A 17,145-nucleotide genomic window follows, 5' to 3' on the forward strand; every position below is an offset into this window, starting at 1 on the left:
TCTCACCCTGTCACTCCCTTTGATTCTGAATGGTCTGTCTTTCTCCTGAATTCTAAAACAGCAAAATTAAGAGTCTTTGGGACCCCTGTGTTCATAGACAGAATTTTCATTTTGCTTTTCAGACATTTAGAGTATTTGTCTCACTTTGATATTAATAGGTCTTCACTGGGTTGTTTTTTTTTTCCAGCCATGCAGCCCAGCTTGTGCAATCTTAGTTCCACGACCAGGGATCGAACCCTAGTGCTGGCAGTGTAAGCGCAAAGTCCTAACCACTGGACCACTCTTCACTTTCCCAGCTCTTCGCTTTCTCGAGCGTACTTTGGACCCACAGGACCCTCATTCCCAGGGCCAGGGACCAGAGAGCCAAAAATGTTGACTATAGTGCATGTGGCAGCTCACCTCCACAGAGCCCCACCTCCCATTACTCACCTCCCATTGCTCACGTCCCTGCATATTCCTGCCTTGATCAATAGGATCTTGTAGGCAAAGACAGAGTGTGATTTCTGAGGCTAGATCAAAAATACGGTGGCTTGGGCTCCCCTGGTGGCTCAGTGGTAGAGTCCGCCTGCCAATGCAGGAGTCTCGAGTTCGATCCCTGCTCCGGGAAGATCCCACATGCCTCGGAGCAACTAAGCCTGTGTGCCACAACTACTGGGCCTGTGCTCTAGGGCCAGGGAGCCGCAGCTCCTGAAGCCCTCATGCCCTAGAGCCAGGGCTCCACAACAAGAGAAGCCACTGCAACAAGAAGCCAAGCATCGCAACTGGAGAGTAGCCCTCACTCACCACAACTAGAGAAAAGCCCATGCCGCAGTGAAGACCCAGCACTGCCAAAAATAAATATTAAAAAAAAAATACTGTGGCTTGCACCCTGCTCTCTGTTGGTCAACCTATCTGGGGCAAGCCAGCTACCATGCTATGAGGATACTTTACAGAGAGTCCTATGGAGATGGCCATACAGTGAGGAACTGAGGCCTCCTGCCAATATCCATAAAAGTGGGCCATCTTGGAAGTGGATCCCTCAGCCCCAGTCAAGCCTTCTGTTGACTGTGGCCCCAGCCAACATCTTGACTACAACCTCATGAGAATCTTGAGCCAGACCATGGAGCCAAGCTGCTCCTAAATTCTTGACCCACAGAAACGGTGAGGTAATTCAGATCGGCTGTTGTTTAAAGCCACTAAGTTCTGGTGTGATTTGTTATACAGCAATAGATAACTAATCTAGCACAGTAACCCACTCCAAGAGCGGCTCTGAGGATAGAAACCCTGCTGTTGACCCCTAGGAGGTGGGCATCTCCACATCCAAAAATGTCTTCCAGGTGGATAAGGAACGATACATTAAAAACCTATGAAAGAACCAGAAGAAAACAGAAACTAATATTTTACATGATTGGGATAAGAAAACATTTCCTAGGCAAGCCGTGAAATCCACAAGTCATGGAGAAGATGGGCAGATTTGACGATGTAGAAGTAAAACCTTGCATATGAAACGAAGACATCATGAACAATGTCTAAGATAAATAACACACTGGGAGAAAAAATGTGGAGAAGAAGGTGAAGGCAAACACCACAATGCCACATGGAAAGGGTAGGAAGAGCAGGTTTTATTGGGAAATTTTTCAAGTACACAGCAAGATGAGGTACACACACCCTGTGTTCTCCTCAGTCCACTCTGGGTGCTGCCTTTTAATCGTGTAGGCTGAAGAGGCTTTACATACAGGGACACTCAAGACTTGGAGGTATGCATGGGAGGAAGGGGAGCCCTCAGCCCAAAGCAAACTTGGGTTGAGTCACAGCCACTCCCACTGAGGGAAGGGCAGAGATTCTCAGCCTGAGCAAGCAACAACAGAAGGATTCCAGGAGTCATCATTGAACCATTCTGCTTGTGACTCCACAAAATGTTTGCAACATACATAACCGGCAAAATGGTACTATCCCAGATAAGCAAAGAGTTTCTACAAATTAGAAAAAAAACAGTCCAATTACAAAAAGCAAAGTATAGGAACACAAATAACAGATGAAGAAGTACATAAGACACGAAAACATATGAAAAGATGTTCAATTTCACCCAGTGATGAGTAATATAAAAAATTAAAACCAAAATGAAATACCATTTTTTAACTGTTCCCCTGGCAAAAAAAAAAAGGAAACAATTGACTGTAGCTCAAGTTGGTGGGAGGGTAAATTAGTTCAGTATTTTTTGTAAAGCAATTTGGCAGTATCTTTCACAACTGTAAGTGTATAAATTCTCTTTGCTCAATATCCCCTACAGAAATCAGTCTTAAGGAAACACAAAAACTGAAAGAGACATGAATTCACTCATTCCAAAAATATTTATTGCCTGCTATATATTGTCACCCTGTTTATTTAACTTCTATGCAGAGTACATCACGAGAAACACTGGACTGGAAGAAACACAAGCTGGAATCAAGATTGCCGGGAGAAATATCAATAACCTCAGATATGCAGATGACACCACCCTTATGGCAGAAAGTGAAGAGGAACTCAAAAGCCTCTTGATGAAAGTGAAAGTGGAGAATGAAAAAGTTGGCTTAAAGCTCAACATTCAGAAAACGAAGATCATGGCATCCGGTCCCATCACTTCATGGGAAATAGATGGGGAAACAGTGGAAACAGTGCCAGACTTTATTTTTCTGGGCTCCAAAATCACTGCAGAATGTGATCGCAGCCATGAAATTAAAAGACGCTTACTCCTTGGAAGGAAAGTTATGACCAACCTGCTGCTGCTGCTGCTAAGTCGCTTCAGTCGTGTCTGACTCTGCGCGACCCCAGAGACGGCAGCCCACCAGGCTCCCCGTCCCTGGGATTCTCCAGGCAAGAACATTGGAGTGGGTTGGCATTTCCTTCTCCAATGCATGCAAGTGCAAAGTGAAAGTGAAGTCGCTCAGTCGTGTCCGACTCTTATCGACCCCATGGACTGCAGCCCACCAGGCTCCTCCATCCATGGGATTTTCCAGGCAAGAGTACTGGAGTGGGGTGCCACTGCCTTCTCCATGACCAACCTAGATAGCATATTCAAAAGCAGAGACATTACTTTGCCAACAAAGGTTCGTCTAGTCAAGGCTATGGTTTTTCCTGTGGTCATGTATGGATGTGAGAGTTGGACTGTGAAGAAGGCTGAGCGCTGAAGAATTGATGCTTTTGAACTGTGGTGTTGGAGAAGACTCTTGAGAGTCCCTTGGACTGCAAGGAGATCCAACCAGTCCATTCTGAAGGAGATCAGCCTGGGATTTCTTTGGAAGGAATGATGCTAAAGCTGAAACTCCAGTACTTTGGCCACCTCATGCAAAGAGTTGACTCATTGGAAAAGACTCTGATGCTGGGAGGGATTGGGGGCAAGAGGAGAAGGGGACGACAGAGGATGAGATGGCTGGATGGCATCACTGACTCGATGGACGTGAGTCTGAGTGAACTCCAGGAGTTGATGATGGACAGCGAGGCCTGGCGTGCTGTGATTCATGGAGTCGCAAAGAGTCGGACACAACTGAGCGACTGATCTGATCTGATCTGATTCCATGTACTGGGGGCTGTTACAGGTGTTGGCACCATTCCAGGTGCTAGGGGATGGAGCAGTGAAAAATCAAGTTCCTGCTCACTTTCTAATGGAGGACACAATTAAAAACCTGTGGGCAATTAAGAATAAATAAATTTTTTAAAAAGTAAGAAACAAAAAACGTATGGGCAAATGAGGTACGTTTACACTCACCAGGGATGCTACAAGTAAAAAGACTGACAATGTTGAGTGCTGATAAGAATATGGAGCAACCAGAACCCTCATACTTTGCTGGTGGGCATGTAAAATAATTTGTCAATTTCTTATAAAGTGAAATATACACTTGTCATATAAACCTGTATTAGCACTCTTAGGTATTCACCTAGAAGAAAGGAAAACATGATAACAAATCCTTGTAGATGAACATTCATAGCACTTTTATTTATAACTGACCCAAATGTCCATCAATAGAAGAATAGACAGATTGTGATATATCCACACAAAGATAGACTACTCAGCAATAAAAAGGAATTAACTACAGGTACACACAACATAGATGAACCTCTAAAACACGCTGAACAAAATATTATGTAGTCACATAAATACAAGTCACATAAGAGGGCATCCTATATGATTACATTTATTTGAAACATCAGAAAAGACGAAAATTGATCTCTACGGGCAAAGCAAATCAATGCTTGGCTGCGGGGTGGGAGGAGGGGATTGACTGCAAAGGGGCATGAGGAAACTCTGGGGTGATGAAAATGTTCTAGACTTTGATTATGGGACTTCTCTGGTGGCTCAGATGGTAAAGCGTCTGCCTACAATGCAGGAGACCTGGGTTCGATCCCTGGGTCGGGAAGATCCCCTGGAGAAGGAAATGGCAACCCACTCCAGTATTCTTGCCTGGAAAATCCCATGGACGGAGGAGCCTGGTGGGCTACAGTCCATGGGGTCGCCAAGAGTTGGACACGACTGAGCGACTTCACTTTGATTATGGTAGTGGTTACATGGGTGGTGGTCACATGGGCTATGTTTGCCAAAGCTCATCAATCTGTATACTTAAAATAGGCGTATTTTATTATGTGTAAATCATCACTAAAGTTTTTGAAAAGAAAATGTGTGGGTGGACTCTTGCTATCTAATGCACAATCCCACCCACAAGAGCTTCTGGAGGCAAAAGTGTGGGTTCTATCTCATGGCCTGCAAATAAGGCACCAAGTGCCATGCTAGCATGCGTGAGAGACACTGAACCCCACAGCCACACAGCGGGCACAAGGGGACACCTGGCAGGAAGTGCTCGCTCTCTCAGGAAGTACAAGACAGTGTTTTGATCAGAAGCAGCAGATGTGAACTGAAATAGTACTGCTCTAGGATGTCAGGGTGGAGAGGGCAGTGGCACCCCACTCCAGTACTCTTGCCTGGAAAATCCCATGGACGGAGGAGCCTGGTGGCTTGCCGTCTATGGGGTCGCACAGTCGGACACGACTGAAGCGACTTAGCAGCAGCAGCAGCAGGATGTCAGGGACTCATTGCCCAAAAGCTGAATCCACCTCATTCTATCAGTCAAAGCAGGCACAGGACCCACCTGGGTTCAAAGCAGTAGAGAAACAGACCTGTCTACCTGATGGAGGCGTGGTGGGTCACACTGCAGAAAAACACATGGGATATTATGGCAGGCATCTTTTAAAAGTGCAACCCACCCCAACAATATATACAGTGAAATCTCATTTTTCTTTGCTCTTTAGTGGAGTTTTAAATTGGGCTCCAACAATATTGACAAAGGGCAAAGGTTTGAGAAAGGCAGGATTATTGGCAGTCAGCCCAGTGGCATACAGAGCTTTACTAAACATACGCTAGCAGTATTAGGTGTTTCAGAAGTTAGTGTCTCCAAATAACTGATTACTTTTCCCTCTACAGCCCCTGGAGTGTTCAGTAGTGTCTCTCTTACTCCAGGATTCCCCTCTGCTATTAGCCCTCTCCCCTCCCTTTGGGTCAACCTAATCTGAAAGGTATTTCTCTGGGCCACATCTGACTCTACAGAGTCAGTTCAGCTCAGTCGCTCAGTCGTGTCCGACTCTTTCAGACCCCATGAATCGCAGCACGCCAGGCCTCCCTGTCCATCACCAATTCCTGGAGTTTACCCAAACTCATGTCTATCAGTCAGTGATGCCATCCAGCCATCTCATCCTCTGTTGTCCCCTTCTTCTCCCACCTTCAATCTTTCCCAGCATCAGGGTCTTTTCAAATGAGTCAACTCTTCGCATGAGGTGGCCAAAGTACTGGAGTTTCAGCTTCAGCATCAGTCCTTTTTTTTTTTTTTTTAGCATCAGTCCTTCCAATGAACACCCAGGACTGGTCTCCTTTAGAATGGACTGGTTGGATCTCCTTGCAGTCCAAGGGACTCTCAAGAGTCTTCAACACCACAGTTCAAAAGCATCAATTCTTCGGCGTTCAGCCTTCTTCACAGTCCAACTCTCACATCCATACATGACTACTGGAAAAACCATAGCCTTGACTAGACAGACCTTTGCTGGCAAAGTAATGTTTCTGCTTTTTAATATGCTTTCTAGGTTGGTCATAACTTTCCTTCCAAGGAGTTTAAGCGTCTTTTAATTTCATGGCTGCGATCACATTCTGCAGTGATTTTGGAGCCCCCAAAAATAAAGTCTGACACTGTTTCCACTATTTCCAATGAAGTGATGGGACCAGATGCCATGATCTTCGTTTTCTGAATGTTGAGCTTTAAGCCAACTTTTTCACTCTCCTCTTTCACTTTCATCAAGAGGCTTTTTAGTTCCTCTTCACTTTCTGCCATAAGGGTGGTGTCATCTGCATATCTGAGGTTATTGACATTTCTCCCAGCAATCTTGATTCCAGCTTGTGCTTCTTCCAGCCCAGCGTTTCTCATGATGTACTCTGCATATAAGTTAAATAAGCACGGTGACAATATACAGCCTTGACATACTCCTTTTCCTATTTGGAACCAGTCTGTTGTTCCATGTCCAGTTCTAACTGTTGCTTCCTGACCTGCATATAGGTTTCTCAAGAGGCAGGTCTGCTGCTGCTGCTGCTAAGTTGCTCCAGTTGTGTCCGACTCTGCGACCCCATGGACTGTAGCCTACCAGGCTCTTCCGTCCATGGGATTTCCCAGGCAAGAGTACTGGAGTGGGATGCCATTGCCTTCTCTGAGAGGCAGGTCAGGTGGTCTGGTATTCCCATCTCTTTCAGAATTTTCCACAGTTTATTGTGATCCACACAGTCAAAGGCTTTGGCATAGTCAATAAAGCAGAAATATATGCTTTTCTGGAACTCTCTTCCTTTTTCGATGATCCAGCAGATGTTGGCAATTTGATCTCTGGTTCCTCTGCCTTTTATAAAACCAGCTTGAACATCAGGAAGTTCACAGTTCACATATTGCTGAAGCCTGGCTTGGAGAATTTTGAGCATCACTTTACTAGCGTGTGAGATGAGTGCAATTGTGTGGTAGTTTGAGCATTCTTTGGCATTTCCTTTCTTTGGGATTGAAATGAAAACTGACCTTTTCCAGTCCTGTGGCCACTGCTGAGTTTTCCAAATTTGCTGGCATATTGAGTGCAGCACTTTCACAGCATCATCTTTCAGGATTTGGAATAGCTCAACTGGAATTCCATCACCTCCACTAGCTTTGTTCATAGTGATGCTTTCTAAGGCCCACTTGACTTCACATTCCAGGATGTCTGGCTCTAGGTCAGTGATCACACCATCATGATTACCTGGGTCGTGAAGATCTTTTTTATACAATTCTTCTGTGTATTCTTGCCACCTCTTCTTAATATCTTTTGCTTCTGTTAGGTCCCTACCATTTCTGTCCTTTATCAAGCCCATCTTTGCATGAAATGTTCCCTTGGTATCTCTAATTTTCTTGAAGAGATCTCTACTCTTTCCCATTCTGTTGTTTTCCTCTATTTCTTTGCATTGATCACTGAGGAAGGCTTTCTTATCTCTCCTTGCTATTCTTTGGAACTCTGCATTCAAATGGGTATATCTTTCCTTTTCTCCTTTGCTTTTGGCTTCTTTTCTTTTCACAGCTATTTGTAAGGCCTCCCCAGACAGCCATTTTGCTTTTTTGCATTTCTTTTTCTTGGGGATGGTCTTGCTCCCTGTCTCCTGTACAATGTCACGAACCTCTGTCCATAGTTCATCAGGCACTCTGTCTATCAGATCTAGTCCCTTAAATCTATTTCTCACTTCCACTGTATAGTCATAAGGGATTTGATTTAGGTCATACCTGAATGGTCTAGTGGTTTTCCCCACTTTCTTCAATTTAAGTCTGAATTTGGCAATAAGGAGTTCATGATCTGAGCCACAGTCAGCTCCCGGTCTTGTTTTTTTTTTTTTTTTGCTGACTGTATAGAGCTTCTCCATCTTTGGCTGCAAAGAATATAATCAATCTGATTTCAGTGTTGACCATCTGGTGATATTCATGTGTAGAGTCTTCTCTTGCATTGTTGGAAAAAGGTGTTTGGTGACCGGTGTATTCTCTTGCTACTCTGTTAGCCTTTGCCCTGCTTCATTCTGTACTCCAAGGCCACATTTGCCTGTTTCTCCAGGTATCTCTTGACTTCCTACTTTTCCATTCTAGTCCCCTATAATGAAAAGGACATCTTTTTTGGGTGTTAGTTCTAGCAGGTCTTGTAGAACTTCATAGAACCGTTCAACTTCAGCTTCTTCAGTGTTACTGATTGGGGCATAGACTTGGATTACCGTGATATTGAATGGTTTGCCTTGGAAACAGAGATCATTCTGTCATTTTTGAGATTGCATCCAAGTACTGCATTTCGGACTCTTTTGTTGACCATGATGGCTACTCCATTTCTTCTAAGGGATTCCTGCCCACAGTAGTAGATATAATGGTCATCTGAGTTAAATTCACCCATTCCAGTCCATTTTAGTTCACTGATTCCTAGAATGTCCGCATTCACTCTAGAGACTCACCTCCCAGAAATTCAATCTCTGTTCACTTCCTTCCAGGCATTTACAATATCTTGTAGAGCTATGCTGCAATGCCTCACTGCACCAACAGGTGGCAACCTAACATTTGACTCAGGCTTGTAGTTTAGGGAAAGGGGATATGGAATAGGGTTGGGAAGAAAGGCAGCAAAGGAAATATGTAACATTACTATTTTGCAGCCTGAAATTTTCAAGTTTGAAATTTTAATTGTTCTAAGATACCCATTCTATCTATGACAGCTGTACTAAATGTACCAGAGGGAGCCTTGATAATACAAGATTTCATCCAATATCCCCCACTCATTTTGGAACCAGTCAACAAACCATAATTGATAAGCCACTCTGCCAAGGGCACTCTATTAGACTCTTAAAGTGGGTCATGAAATCTAGTTCCTACTTTCAAGGCGCCTACACAGTAACTTTCAAGGTAGCTCCAAGACTGTCTAATCAACTTGAACCTGGCAACTGAGGGCTAGGTGTAGGCCAGTGGGAGCCCATGATTGCCCTAGCAGAGGGGAAGGGGAGAGGGGCCAACGTGGAAGGTGTAGAGTGGGATGGCCAAAAGGAAACCTGGATGTTGATGTGCATAGGATACAGTTGGACAAAATGTCAGAGGAAAATGGAGAAAAAAAAAAAAAAACAGTAAAAAGAATGTTGCAGAAAAAGACAGACTTGACTCGAATGGAGGGTACAGACCTTAATCGCAAATTATAAGATGTTAGTGCCAACAGGAACCCCAGAGACCCTCCAGCCCCAGGGTCATTAGCTAGGAGGGCCACCGTGGGTGAGCAGCGTGCCTGGACTGGAACGTGGCACCCTGACTTCCACATGAGGTCTCGCCAAGTGTTGAGTGAGGATGATGTAACACAGGCAGAGAAACAGTTATTAGTCAGAATTTCCAAGAGGCAGTAACCTCTCCTCTTTTTCACCGAGTCCAGCTCAGTTTGGCAACTCCCCAAGTGACCCTGGGGAGGTTGCTTCTCCTCTGAGCCTGATTTCCTTCTCTTATCAAATGCTCATTGGATGCTTCGTGCTCTTCCTGATGCTTTCTTTACATGTTAATTCATTTCGTCCTTGCTACAATCTTCTGAGGTAGTATGATGATCATCTTCCCCATTTGACAGATGAGGAAACTAAGGCAGAGGTTAGTAAACTCATCCAAGGCCACACAGTGAGGACGTGGTGGAGAACTAGTTCAACCCAGGGCTGTCTGGCTCTAACTCTGTGCTCTCAACTGCGAGGAAATCCTGCCCTTCAGTGGGCTGGGCTGGACCAAATAGATGCCCTCCAAGGTCCCTTCAAGGGCAGACATGGTAAACTTCTACCCACTTCCTTCCTCTAACTGCTCCAGAACCCAGGCGATATTCAGTTGAAAATCCTCACCGAAAGGCCATGTATTCTTCTGCATTGGGGCCCATTTTACAACTCTAGACATCGTGGAAAAGGCCAGTGGGGATGATCGGAATCCTGAGATGAGAGACAAATGTGGAGGGGAATGGAAGGACTTGCCTTTTTCAACCCGTTCGTCTTTGTTGTTGTTTCTCTCTGTGGCTGTTCTTATGCACAGAGGGTCCACTTTTCCAAATGTGATTTTTAAACTGCAGCAGAGAGAAAGCCAAATAAACACAGAATGGTCGGCCAAGGGCCCGTACTTTCTATTCCCTGGTTACAAAGTAAAATTAGCTAGCTGGTGGCCAGGGCTGGGAGATTTATTTTGGTCTGAAGTCAACCCACAGATTAACAATATTGGCAAGAACTATACAGGAGGGGAAAATATTTTGGACAAGGCTGCATATGTGTGTGGATACATCATCCCCCTCTGTACGGCGGCCAAGGTTAAAGGGAATGGGAGTCAGGAGCAGGCTGTGTGGTGTCCTTTCCGTGAACAGTCGCTTTCTCTATCACAATGCCAGCTCACACCCTCTGAGGGCAGTTGCACAGTACCTTGCAGGACAGAGGAAAGGTGGCTGGGAAAGCACACTCACCATCTTTCAGAAGATGGGCTTGCTCATCTTTTATTCCTCCTTTCGTTCCAAGACCCACATTCCATTCTGAGGATAATTCTCAGGCAAGAGCAATTTCCAGATTCTCAAGGACTCACCGAGGGTAGTGTCAGAAAAAATTATCCAAAATTGGAAATAGGCGAAAGAGATTATTGGGTGTTCTAGCTGCATCGTGCAGGGCTGGCACCTTTGATTGATTTCCTATTGACTGGGCTATTTTACAATCCCATAGCGGCAGAGGTTGGTTAACTTTCAGATTTTTGTCTGGTAGAGATGCAAATAATTTCTAACCTAGCTGTCTCACCCTAAGATTCTTCTATTAAATTGCCTATAAATACCGAGCTCCTCACATTCTCACTGTAACCAGATTTAACATCTTAGACATTTCCTCATTAAGGAATGAGTTAAATTAAATCTTTGACATGTGGTCATTTTATATTTACATGCGAGTCAAGTGTTTTCACCTTTGGAAAATTCCACTTTAACACAGGAATGCGGGTATGTATTGACGTGACATTTTTTTCCTGGCCTCTTTGTCATCAGAACTCAAGCCCCAGGGCCAAGACCTCATACTCCTCAGGGTGGAGTCCACACAGCCCTTCTACAGCAGGGAGCTTTCCTGGCCCGCTTTGTGGCTATCGTGGCTATCAGCAGATGAGTCCCTGGCCCTGGCCTTGTTCATCTCCACCCTGGCCTAAAGCATGCTGCTCCTTCAGGGAACAGTCAAGGGTAGGAAAGTTATTTAGGACCCATAGGAGTCACCAGACCCTCTTCCTAGAAGACCTTGTGGGCTTGGGCAAAGGAAGCCTTCAATTCTCAGACTCTGAGGAAGTGTTCTCATTCTCAGAATGAGAATAGTCATCTCTACATTGCAGACTTCACAAGGAGTTTCTAAAGTGCTTCTCAAACTTCAGTGTGCATATGACTCACCTGGGGTAATCTTAATATACAAATTCTGATTCAGCAGGTCTGGGGAGCATCTGAGGGGGTCCTAATAGGCCCTCAGGGGAGGCTGCTTCCTGGTCCATGAGCCCTCTGAGTAGCAAGGCTCTGGGGTTGCTGGGAGAGCCTGCCCCTGGAAAACCCCAGGGCAAAGCAAATATTCCTGTGAGGAGTTAATGATTTATATACTTAGGGCTCCACTCCCTCAAAAGCGCAGGTCTGAATCAACCCCGGGAACAGCCATCTCCTAAACCCATGCTGTGCCTGGGCCATCACTCACCTGATCTCCCTTAATCCCCATAACCAGCCCAGAAGTCATTCCAGTTTTGGTCAAGAGGAAACGGGTGCACACCAGTCACCTAACAGCACTGGCTTTTGGAGCCCGGCTTGCTGAGCTCTAACCACATTACCACACAGCTTCCTTCCTCCACCACAACTTCGCAGGCCTGGGCTCCTCGGCCACATCCCCAGGGGCCTTCGAAAGGGACAAGGGAGAACTTCCCTCCTCACCACGTGGCCCCCACTCCCCTCACATTCCCTAGATGATTCCTCCACCCTCTCCTCCTGCAGCTGTCAGAGGGAGGGCGCGACTTCTGATTCACTCCACAGTAGACAAATGCTCCTGGAGAATCTACAGTGGGCAGAGCTTGCTTCTTCACCCTGGAGAGGAACAGGGAGAAATTCAAACAATGAAAACCAGATCTCTGCCTTCAAGGAGGTTAGAATCCAATGGAGAAGCTACTACGTAGATACACTGCAATACGCATTCAGATAGTCCCTGCCAGCCCTTTTGTCAGGGGAGCCCCTCTGTCCTCCGGATAGGGCCCCTGTTTATCAGCAGACCTTTTGGTCTGCAAAGATAATCCTGCTGAGTTTTTTATGGACTGGGTGTGAGGGGCGGGGTGGCTGCGGGGAGGACAAGGCAGGTGGCAGATGCGGGCGGGGGGAGGGGGCAATGTGAGCAGCAATTAGATTTCTGTTTCAGTTGACGGTGTGTGCTCCTGGGGACCCAGGGACTGGGTGCTCCTTTGCCAAATGTAAATATCAAACCAATAAATGCTAATGTAGCATGAAAAAGTGCTGATTTGGGAGAAAGTTCCAATCATTTAGAGAGCTTGTCGCAGAAAGCATTTAGGTGTTCCGGCTGCAAGGAAGCTGGGGAGGGAATTAAGGGGATGGAATTCGTAGCTCCCTTCTGGGTGGTGGTACTACCCCGGCCACCCACTCCAGGGAAAGGGAACCAGCAAGGACGGACACAGCAGGGTGTTGGGAGGGGACAGTAAATAAGACAAAGCCAGCAAAGGGGATCAAGTTCCTAAACATCTGGCATCAGTAGAGGGAGATAGCAAAGAGCCCTTTTGGGCTGGTGCACTGGGATGACACTGAGGGATGGGATGGGGAGGGAGGGTCAGGATGGGGAACACATGTACACCCATGGCTGATTCATGTGAATGTATAGCAAAAACCACCACAATATTGTAAAGTAATTCAGTTCAGTTCAGTTCAGTCACTCAGTCGTGTCCGACTCTTTGCGACCCCATGAATTGCAGCACGCCAGGCCTTCCTGTCCATCACCAACTCCCGGAGTCCACCCAAACCCATGTCCATCAAGTCGGTGATGCCATCCAGCCATCTCATCCTCTGTTGTCCCCTTCTCCTCCCACCTTCAATCTTTCCCAGCATCAGGGTCTTTTCCAATGAGTCAGCTCTTTGCATCAAGTGGCCAAAGTACTGGAGTTTCAGCCTCAGCATCAGTCCTTCCAATGAACACCCAGGACTGATTTCCTTTAGAATGGACTGGTTGGATCTCCTTGCAGTCCAAGGGACTCTCAAGAGTCTTCTCCAACACCACAGTTCAAAAGCATCAATTCTTTGGCACTCAGCTTTCTTCACAGTCCAACTCTCACATCCATACATGACTACTGGAGAAACCATAGCCTTGACTAGACGGACCTTTGTTGGCAAAGTAATGTCTCTGCTTTTGAATATGCTGTCTAGGTTGCTCATAGCTTTCCTTCCAAGGAGTAAGCATCTTTCAGTTTCATGGCTGCAATCACCATCTGCAGTGACTTTGGAGCCCAGAAAAATAAAGTCTGACACTGTTTCCACTGTTTCCCCATCTATTTGCCATGAAGTGATGGGACCAGATCCCATCATCTTAGTTTTCTGAATGTTGAGCTTTAAGCCAACTTTTTCACTCTCCGCTTTCACTTTCATCAAGAGGCTCTTTAGTTCTTCTTCACTTTCTGCCATAAGGGTGGTTAGCCTTCAAAAGAGTACTGGAGTGGGGTGCCATTGCCTTCTCCAAAATAAATTAAAAACAAAAAACAAAGAGCCCTGTTATCAAGATTTCTGTGATCTTGACAGCTGCCTTGATGGGTCTTTGCCCAAGGTCATGGTCATCTTCATGGATGTCTTGAAGGTGGCCCCAGCCACAGCACCCTACCTTCAGGGACCCCTTTATGGTTGAGGGCTCTGATCTCTCTGTCCCACCATACCATACACCCACTTCTAGCAAGCCTGTCAGGATCTCTCCACCTCACAGAGGCCCTGGAGGAACTCTGTAAATCCTCATGAACTTGACTCAATACAAATGGCTGTTAAGGGAGCTGAGAAAAGAAAGCAGGGAAGTGTGTTGGAGAGAAGACTTGGCTGGGGTCCAGACCTGGCTCTGCCATCTCTTTGACCTTAGAAAAGATATCATACCTCTCTGAGCCTAGAAGCCTCAGTTGCTCCACCTGTAGAATGGGAATAACCACTTTTGCCTGGACAATTAAATGAGATAGTGATATATGTGTGAGCGCTTGGGAGCTCGCACATGGAGCCGGCAGGTCGCAGGGGAGATTAGCCGCAGTGGGGCTCTGCAGCCATACCCTTGTGAATGACGTCACACCCTACCATGGCCCAGACTTGCTGGGTTCTCTTTCTGGTCCCAGGACACTGAGCAAACACCTTAAGCCTCCTTACGGCACTGCTGCTTCTGAACATCAAAGGGAAAGAACATTCAGAGGGAAAACCACTCAAGCATTGTCCCCCACCTCCTCCTTTTTAACCCAACCTGGCCGTCTAATCTGGTCAAGTTTACCTCTAAATATCTCTGGAACCTGCCTCTCCCCTTTCCTTACATTCTGTTCCCAGAGCTGCTGCCTTGGTTCAGATCCTCTTGACTTTTTTAATAATTTACTTTTTAAAATATTTATTTACCTATTTACCTGTTTATTTATTTATTTTTGGCTGTGCTGAGTCTTCCTTGCTGCACGTGGGCTTCTCTAGTTGCGGTGAGCGGGGGCTACTCTAGCTGTGGTACGTGGGATTCTCACTGCAGTGGCTTCTTTTGTTGCAGAGCTCGGGCTCTAGAGCATGCAGGCTTCCGCAGTTAAGGTGCGTGGGCTTAGCTGCTCTGCAGCATGTGGGATCTTCCTGGACCAGGGATCGAACTCGAGTTCCCAGCATTGGCAGGTGGATTCTTATCCACTATGCTACCAGGGAAGTCCTCCTCTTGACTTTTGTCCAGAACCCTGCAGGCTACCTGCCTCATTGTTCCCACCCCAGACCCCTGTTCTTCCTCGTGGCTGCCTCCGTTACCCCACTGCTCTGCTTTCACCCTGACTTCCAGCCTCCTCTGGCCCTGCCCTCACAGCCCAGCCCTCCTGCTCAGATGCCCCAGAACCGGCTTCTGTACTTCAGGGTCTTTGCATCTGCTACTTAAGCCAGACAGCAACTCTGACATTTTGGCGCAGCTGGAACCCCCAACCCCTTGGTTACTCTCAGTGGGACGTGAGCTCCTTCCCATGCACTTTCTTCTCTCAGGGCTTGCACAGCTCTCAGCCAAGTAGAACAGTTATCTGGGTTTCCATGAATGTAAACTCCCTTAGAATGCACTCAGAAGCCCAAGGTCAAGCTCTGGGAGGACAGTTTCTGGTAAGGAGGCATAGCTGGGCCCTGAGCCTTGGTGGCTGTCTCTCCTTCATTTTTTCTTTCCACAACCTTGGGATTCTCTCTGAGACCTTCAGCCTGCTGTTGAGCTAGGCAGAGGAATGCAAAGACCTCGCAGAAAAATGTCAAGGGTCTAAGGAAGAATAGCTAAGGCAGTTCTCAGTCTTTCAAACTCTCCCAGCATGCTCTGAGCCAGGCCAAGCTCTGGAGATATAGCAAAGGCCAAGGCAGACCCAGATTCTGCCCTCCTGGAGAAACCCGCCCTAGGGGATGTCAGACAGCATGGCATGAGGACGCTTTGTGGAGGGCACATGTGGAAGAGAACTGAGGCCCCCAGCCTGCGGCCAGAACCAGCTCGCCAGGCAAGGGAGTGAACCACCTTGGAAGTGGATGCTGTGGCCCCAGTGGAGCCTTCAGACAACTGCAGCCTTGGCCGCCTCTGAGGGCAACCTTCAGAGAGATGCTGGGCCACAACCATCCAGCCAAGCCTCAGATTTGATTTGTGCACCAGAGAAACCAAGAGAGTGGAAAAAATGACTTCTGTTGTTTTAAGCTACTAAGTTTTAGGGTGATTTGTTACCTCACTATCTATAACTAATACTGTGGCACAGATGATTGAACTCAGGTGGGATAATAATATATATCATTATAACCCACCAGGCTCCTCTGTCCATGGAATTCTCCAGGCAAGAATACTGGGGTGGGTAGCCATTCCCTCTGCAGGGGATCTTCCTGGCCCAGGGGTCGAACTGGGGTCTCCTGAATTGCAGGCGGATTCTTTACTGTCTGAGCCACCAGGAAAGCTATCATTATAACAGCTCACATCTATGTGAATACCCACTATGTGCCAGGCATCCTACTATGCACTGCACACCTTCTCTAACCTGCTCCCCACAGTGATCCCAGTGCAGGGCTTATTATTGCCAATTCAGAAATAAGCCACTTATCCAAGGCCACACAATATGTGGTGGGGCTGTCTCTGGCCCCACAGTCTGGGGCACTGTTCTAAGGACCTGTGTGGAGAACCCCCTCTCCTGGGCTCATGTCTTCTTCCTCATGTGTCCCACTCAGCTCAGACTTGGATCAGTGACCCATGATCAGGAAGGAACAAGCACGATCTAACAAAGATGCCTGTGGTTGGGGGGGTACCCAGGCCCCACACTTCCCCAGCCCCCATTCATCAAAGTCAAACACCTTGGGAAACTGATGTGCACAGCAGACTGCATTTTCCAAGAGTGGCTGTAACCAGGCCACCCATCCCACGTGCTCTTCTACAATGTGACACTGACTTTTCTCATTGAGAAACTGGGTCTATGCCCCCTTCCCTTGAGTCTGGGCAGGCTGGTGATGGCTTCAATCACTACTTCCACTGGACATGGACATGATGCCAGGTGACTTCCAAGGCTGAGTCCTAAGAGCTCACGCAGCTTCTACCTTATTTGCTAGTTAACAATCACACTTGGAGCCCTGAGCCACCACCTAAGAAGTCCCATCATGCTGAAGCCACCATGCTGTGAGGAAGCCCAAGTTACATACAGAGGCCACCTGCGGGCACTCCATCCACCATTCAAGCCTTTGAGTCTCCCCCCAACAAGCCCAGGCCCCAAATATGTCCATGATGGAACTTGCAGATGACTCCAGCCTCCAACTCTCATGGCTGGGCTTTGAGTCCTTCCTGCTGAGGCCTGACCTTGTGGAGAACAGACAAGCCATCCCCCACTGTGCCCTCTCTGAATTCCTGAGCCTTAGAGTCCATGAGCA

General features: G+C 46.9%; 1 protein-coding gene across 1 annotated transcript in view; it reads right to left on the reverse strand.

Annotated features, from left to right (window-relative positions):
- Positions 1-3,924: 3,924 nt before the first annotated feature.
- LOC133243474 (uncharacterized) overlaps positions 3,925-17,145 on the reverse strand; it is a 30,750-nt gene continuing 17,529 nt past the window's right edge. The window contains exon 6 of the mRNA XM_061410419.1: positions 3,925-12,108. Coding sequence (XP_061266403.1) covers positions 6,557-7,918 — 1,362 coding nt within the window. The 5' untranslated portion in view covers positions 7,919-12,108 and the 3' untranslated portion in view covers positions 3,925-6,556. The remainder of the gene's footprint in view (positions 12,109-17,145) is intronic.

Source organism: Bos javanicus, chromosome X, assembly GCF_032452875.1.
Source record: "Bos javanicus breed banteng chromosome X, ARS-OSU_banteng_1.0, whole genome shotgun sequence".
NCBI lineage: Eukaryota > Metazoa > Chordata > Mammalia > Artiodactyla > Bovidae > Bos > Bos javanicus.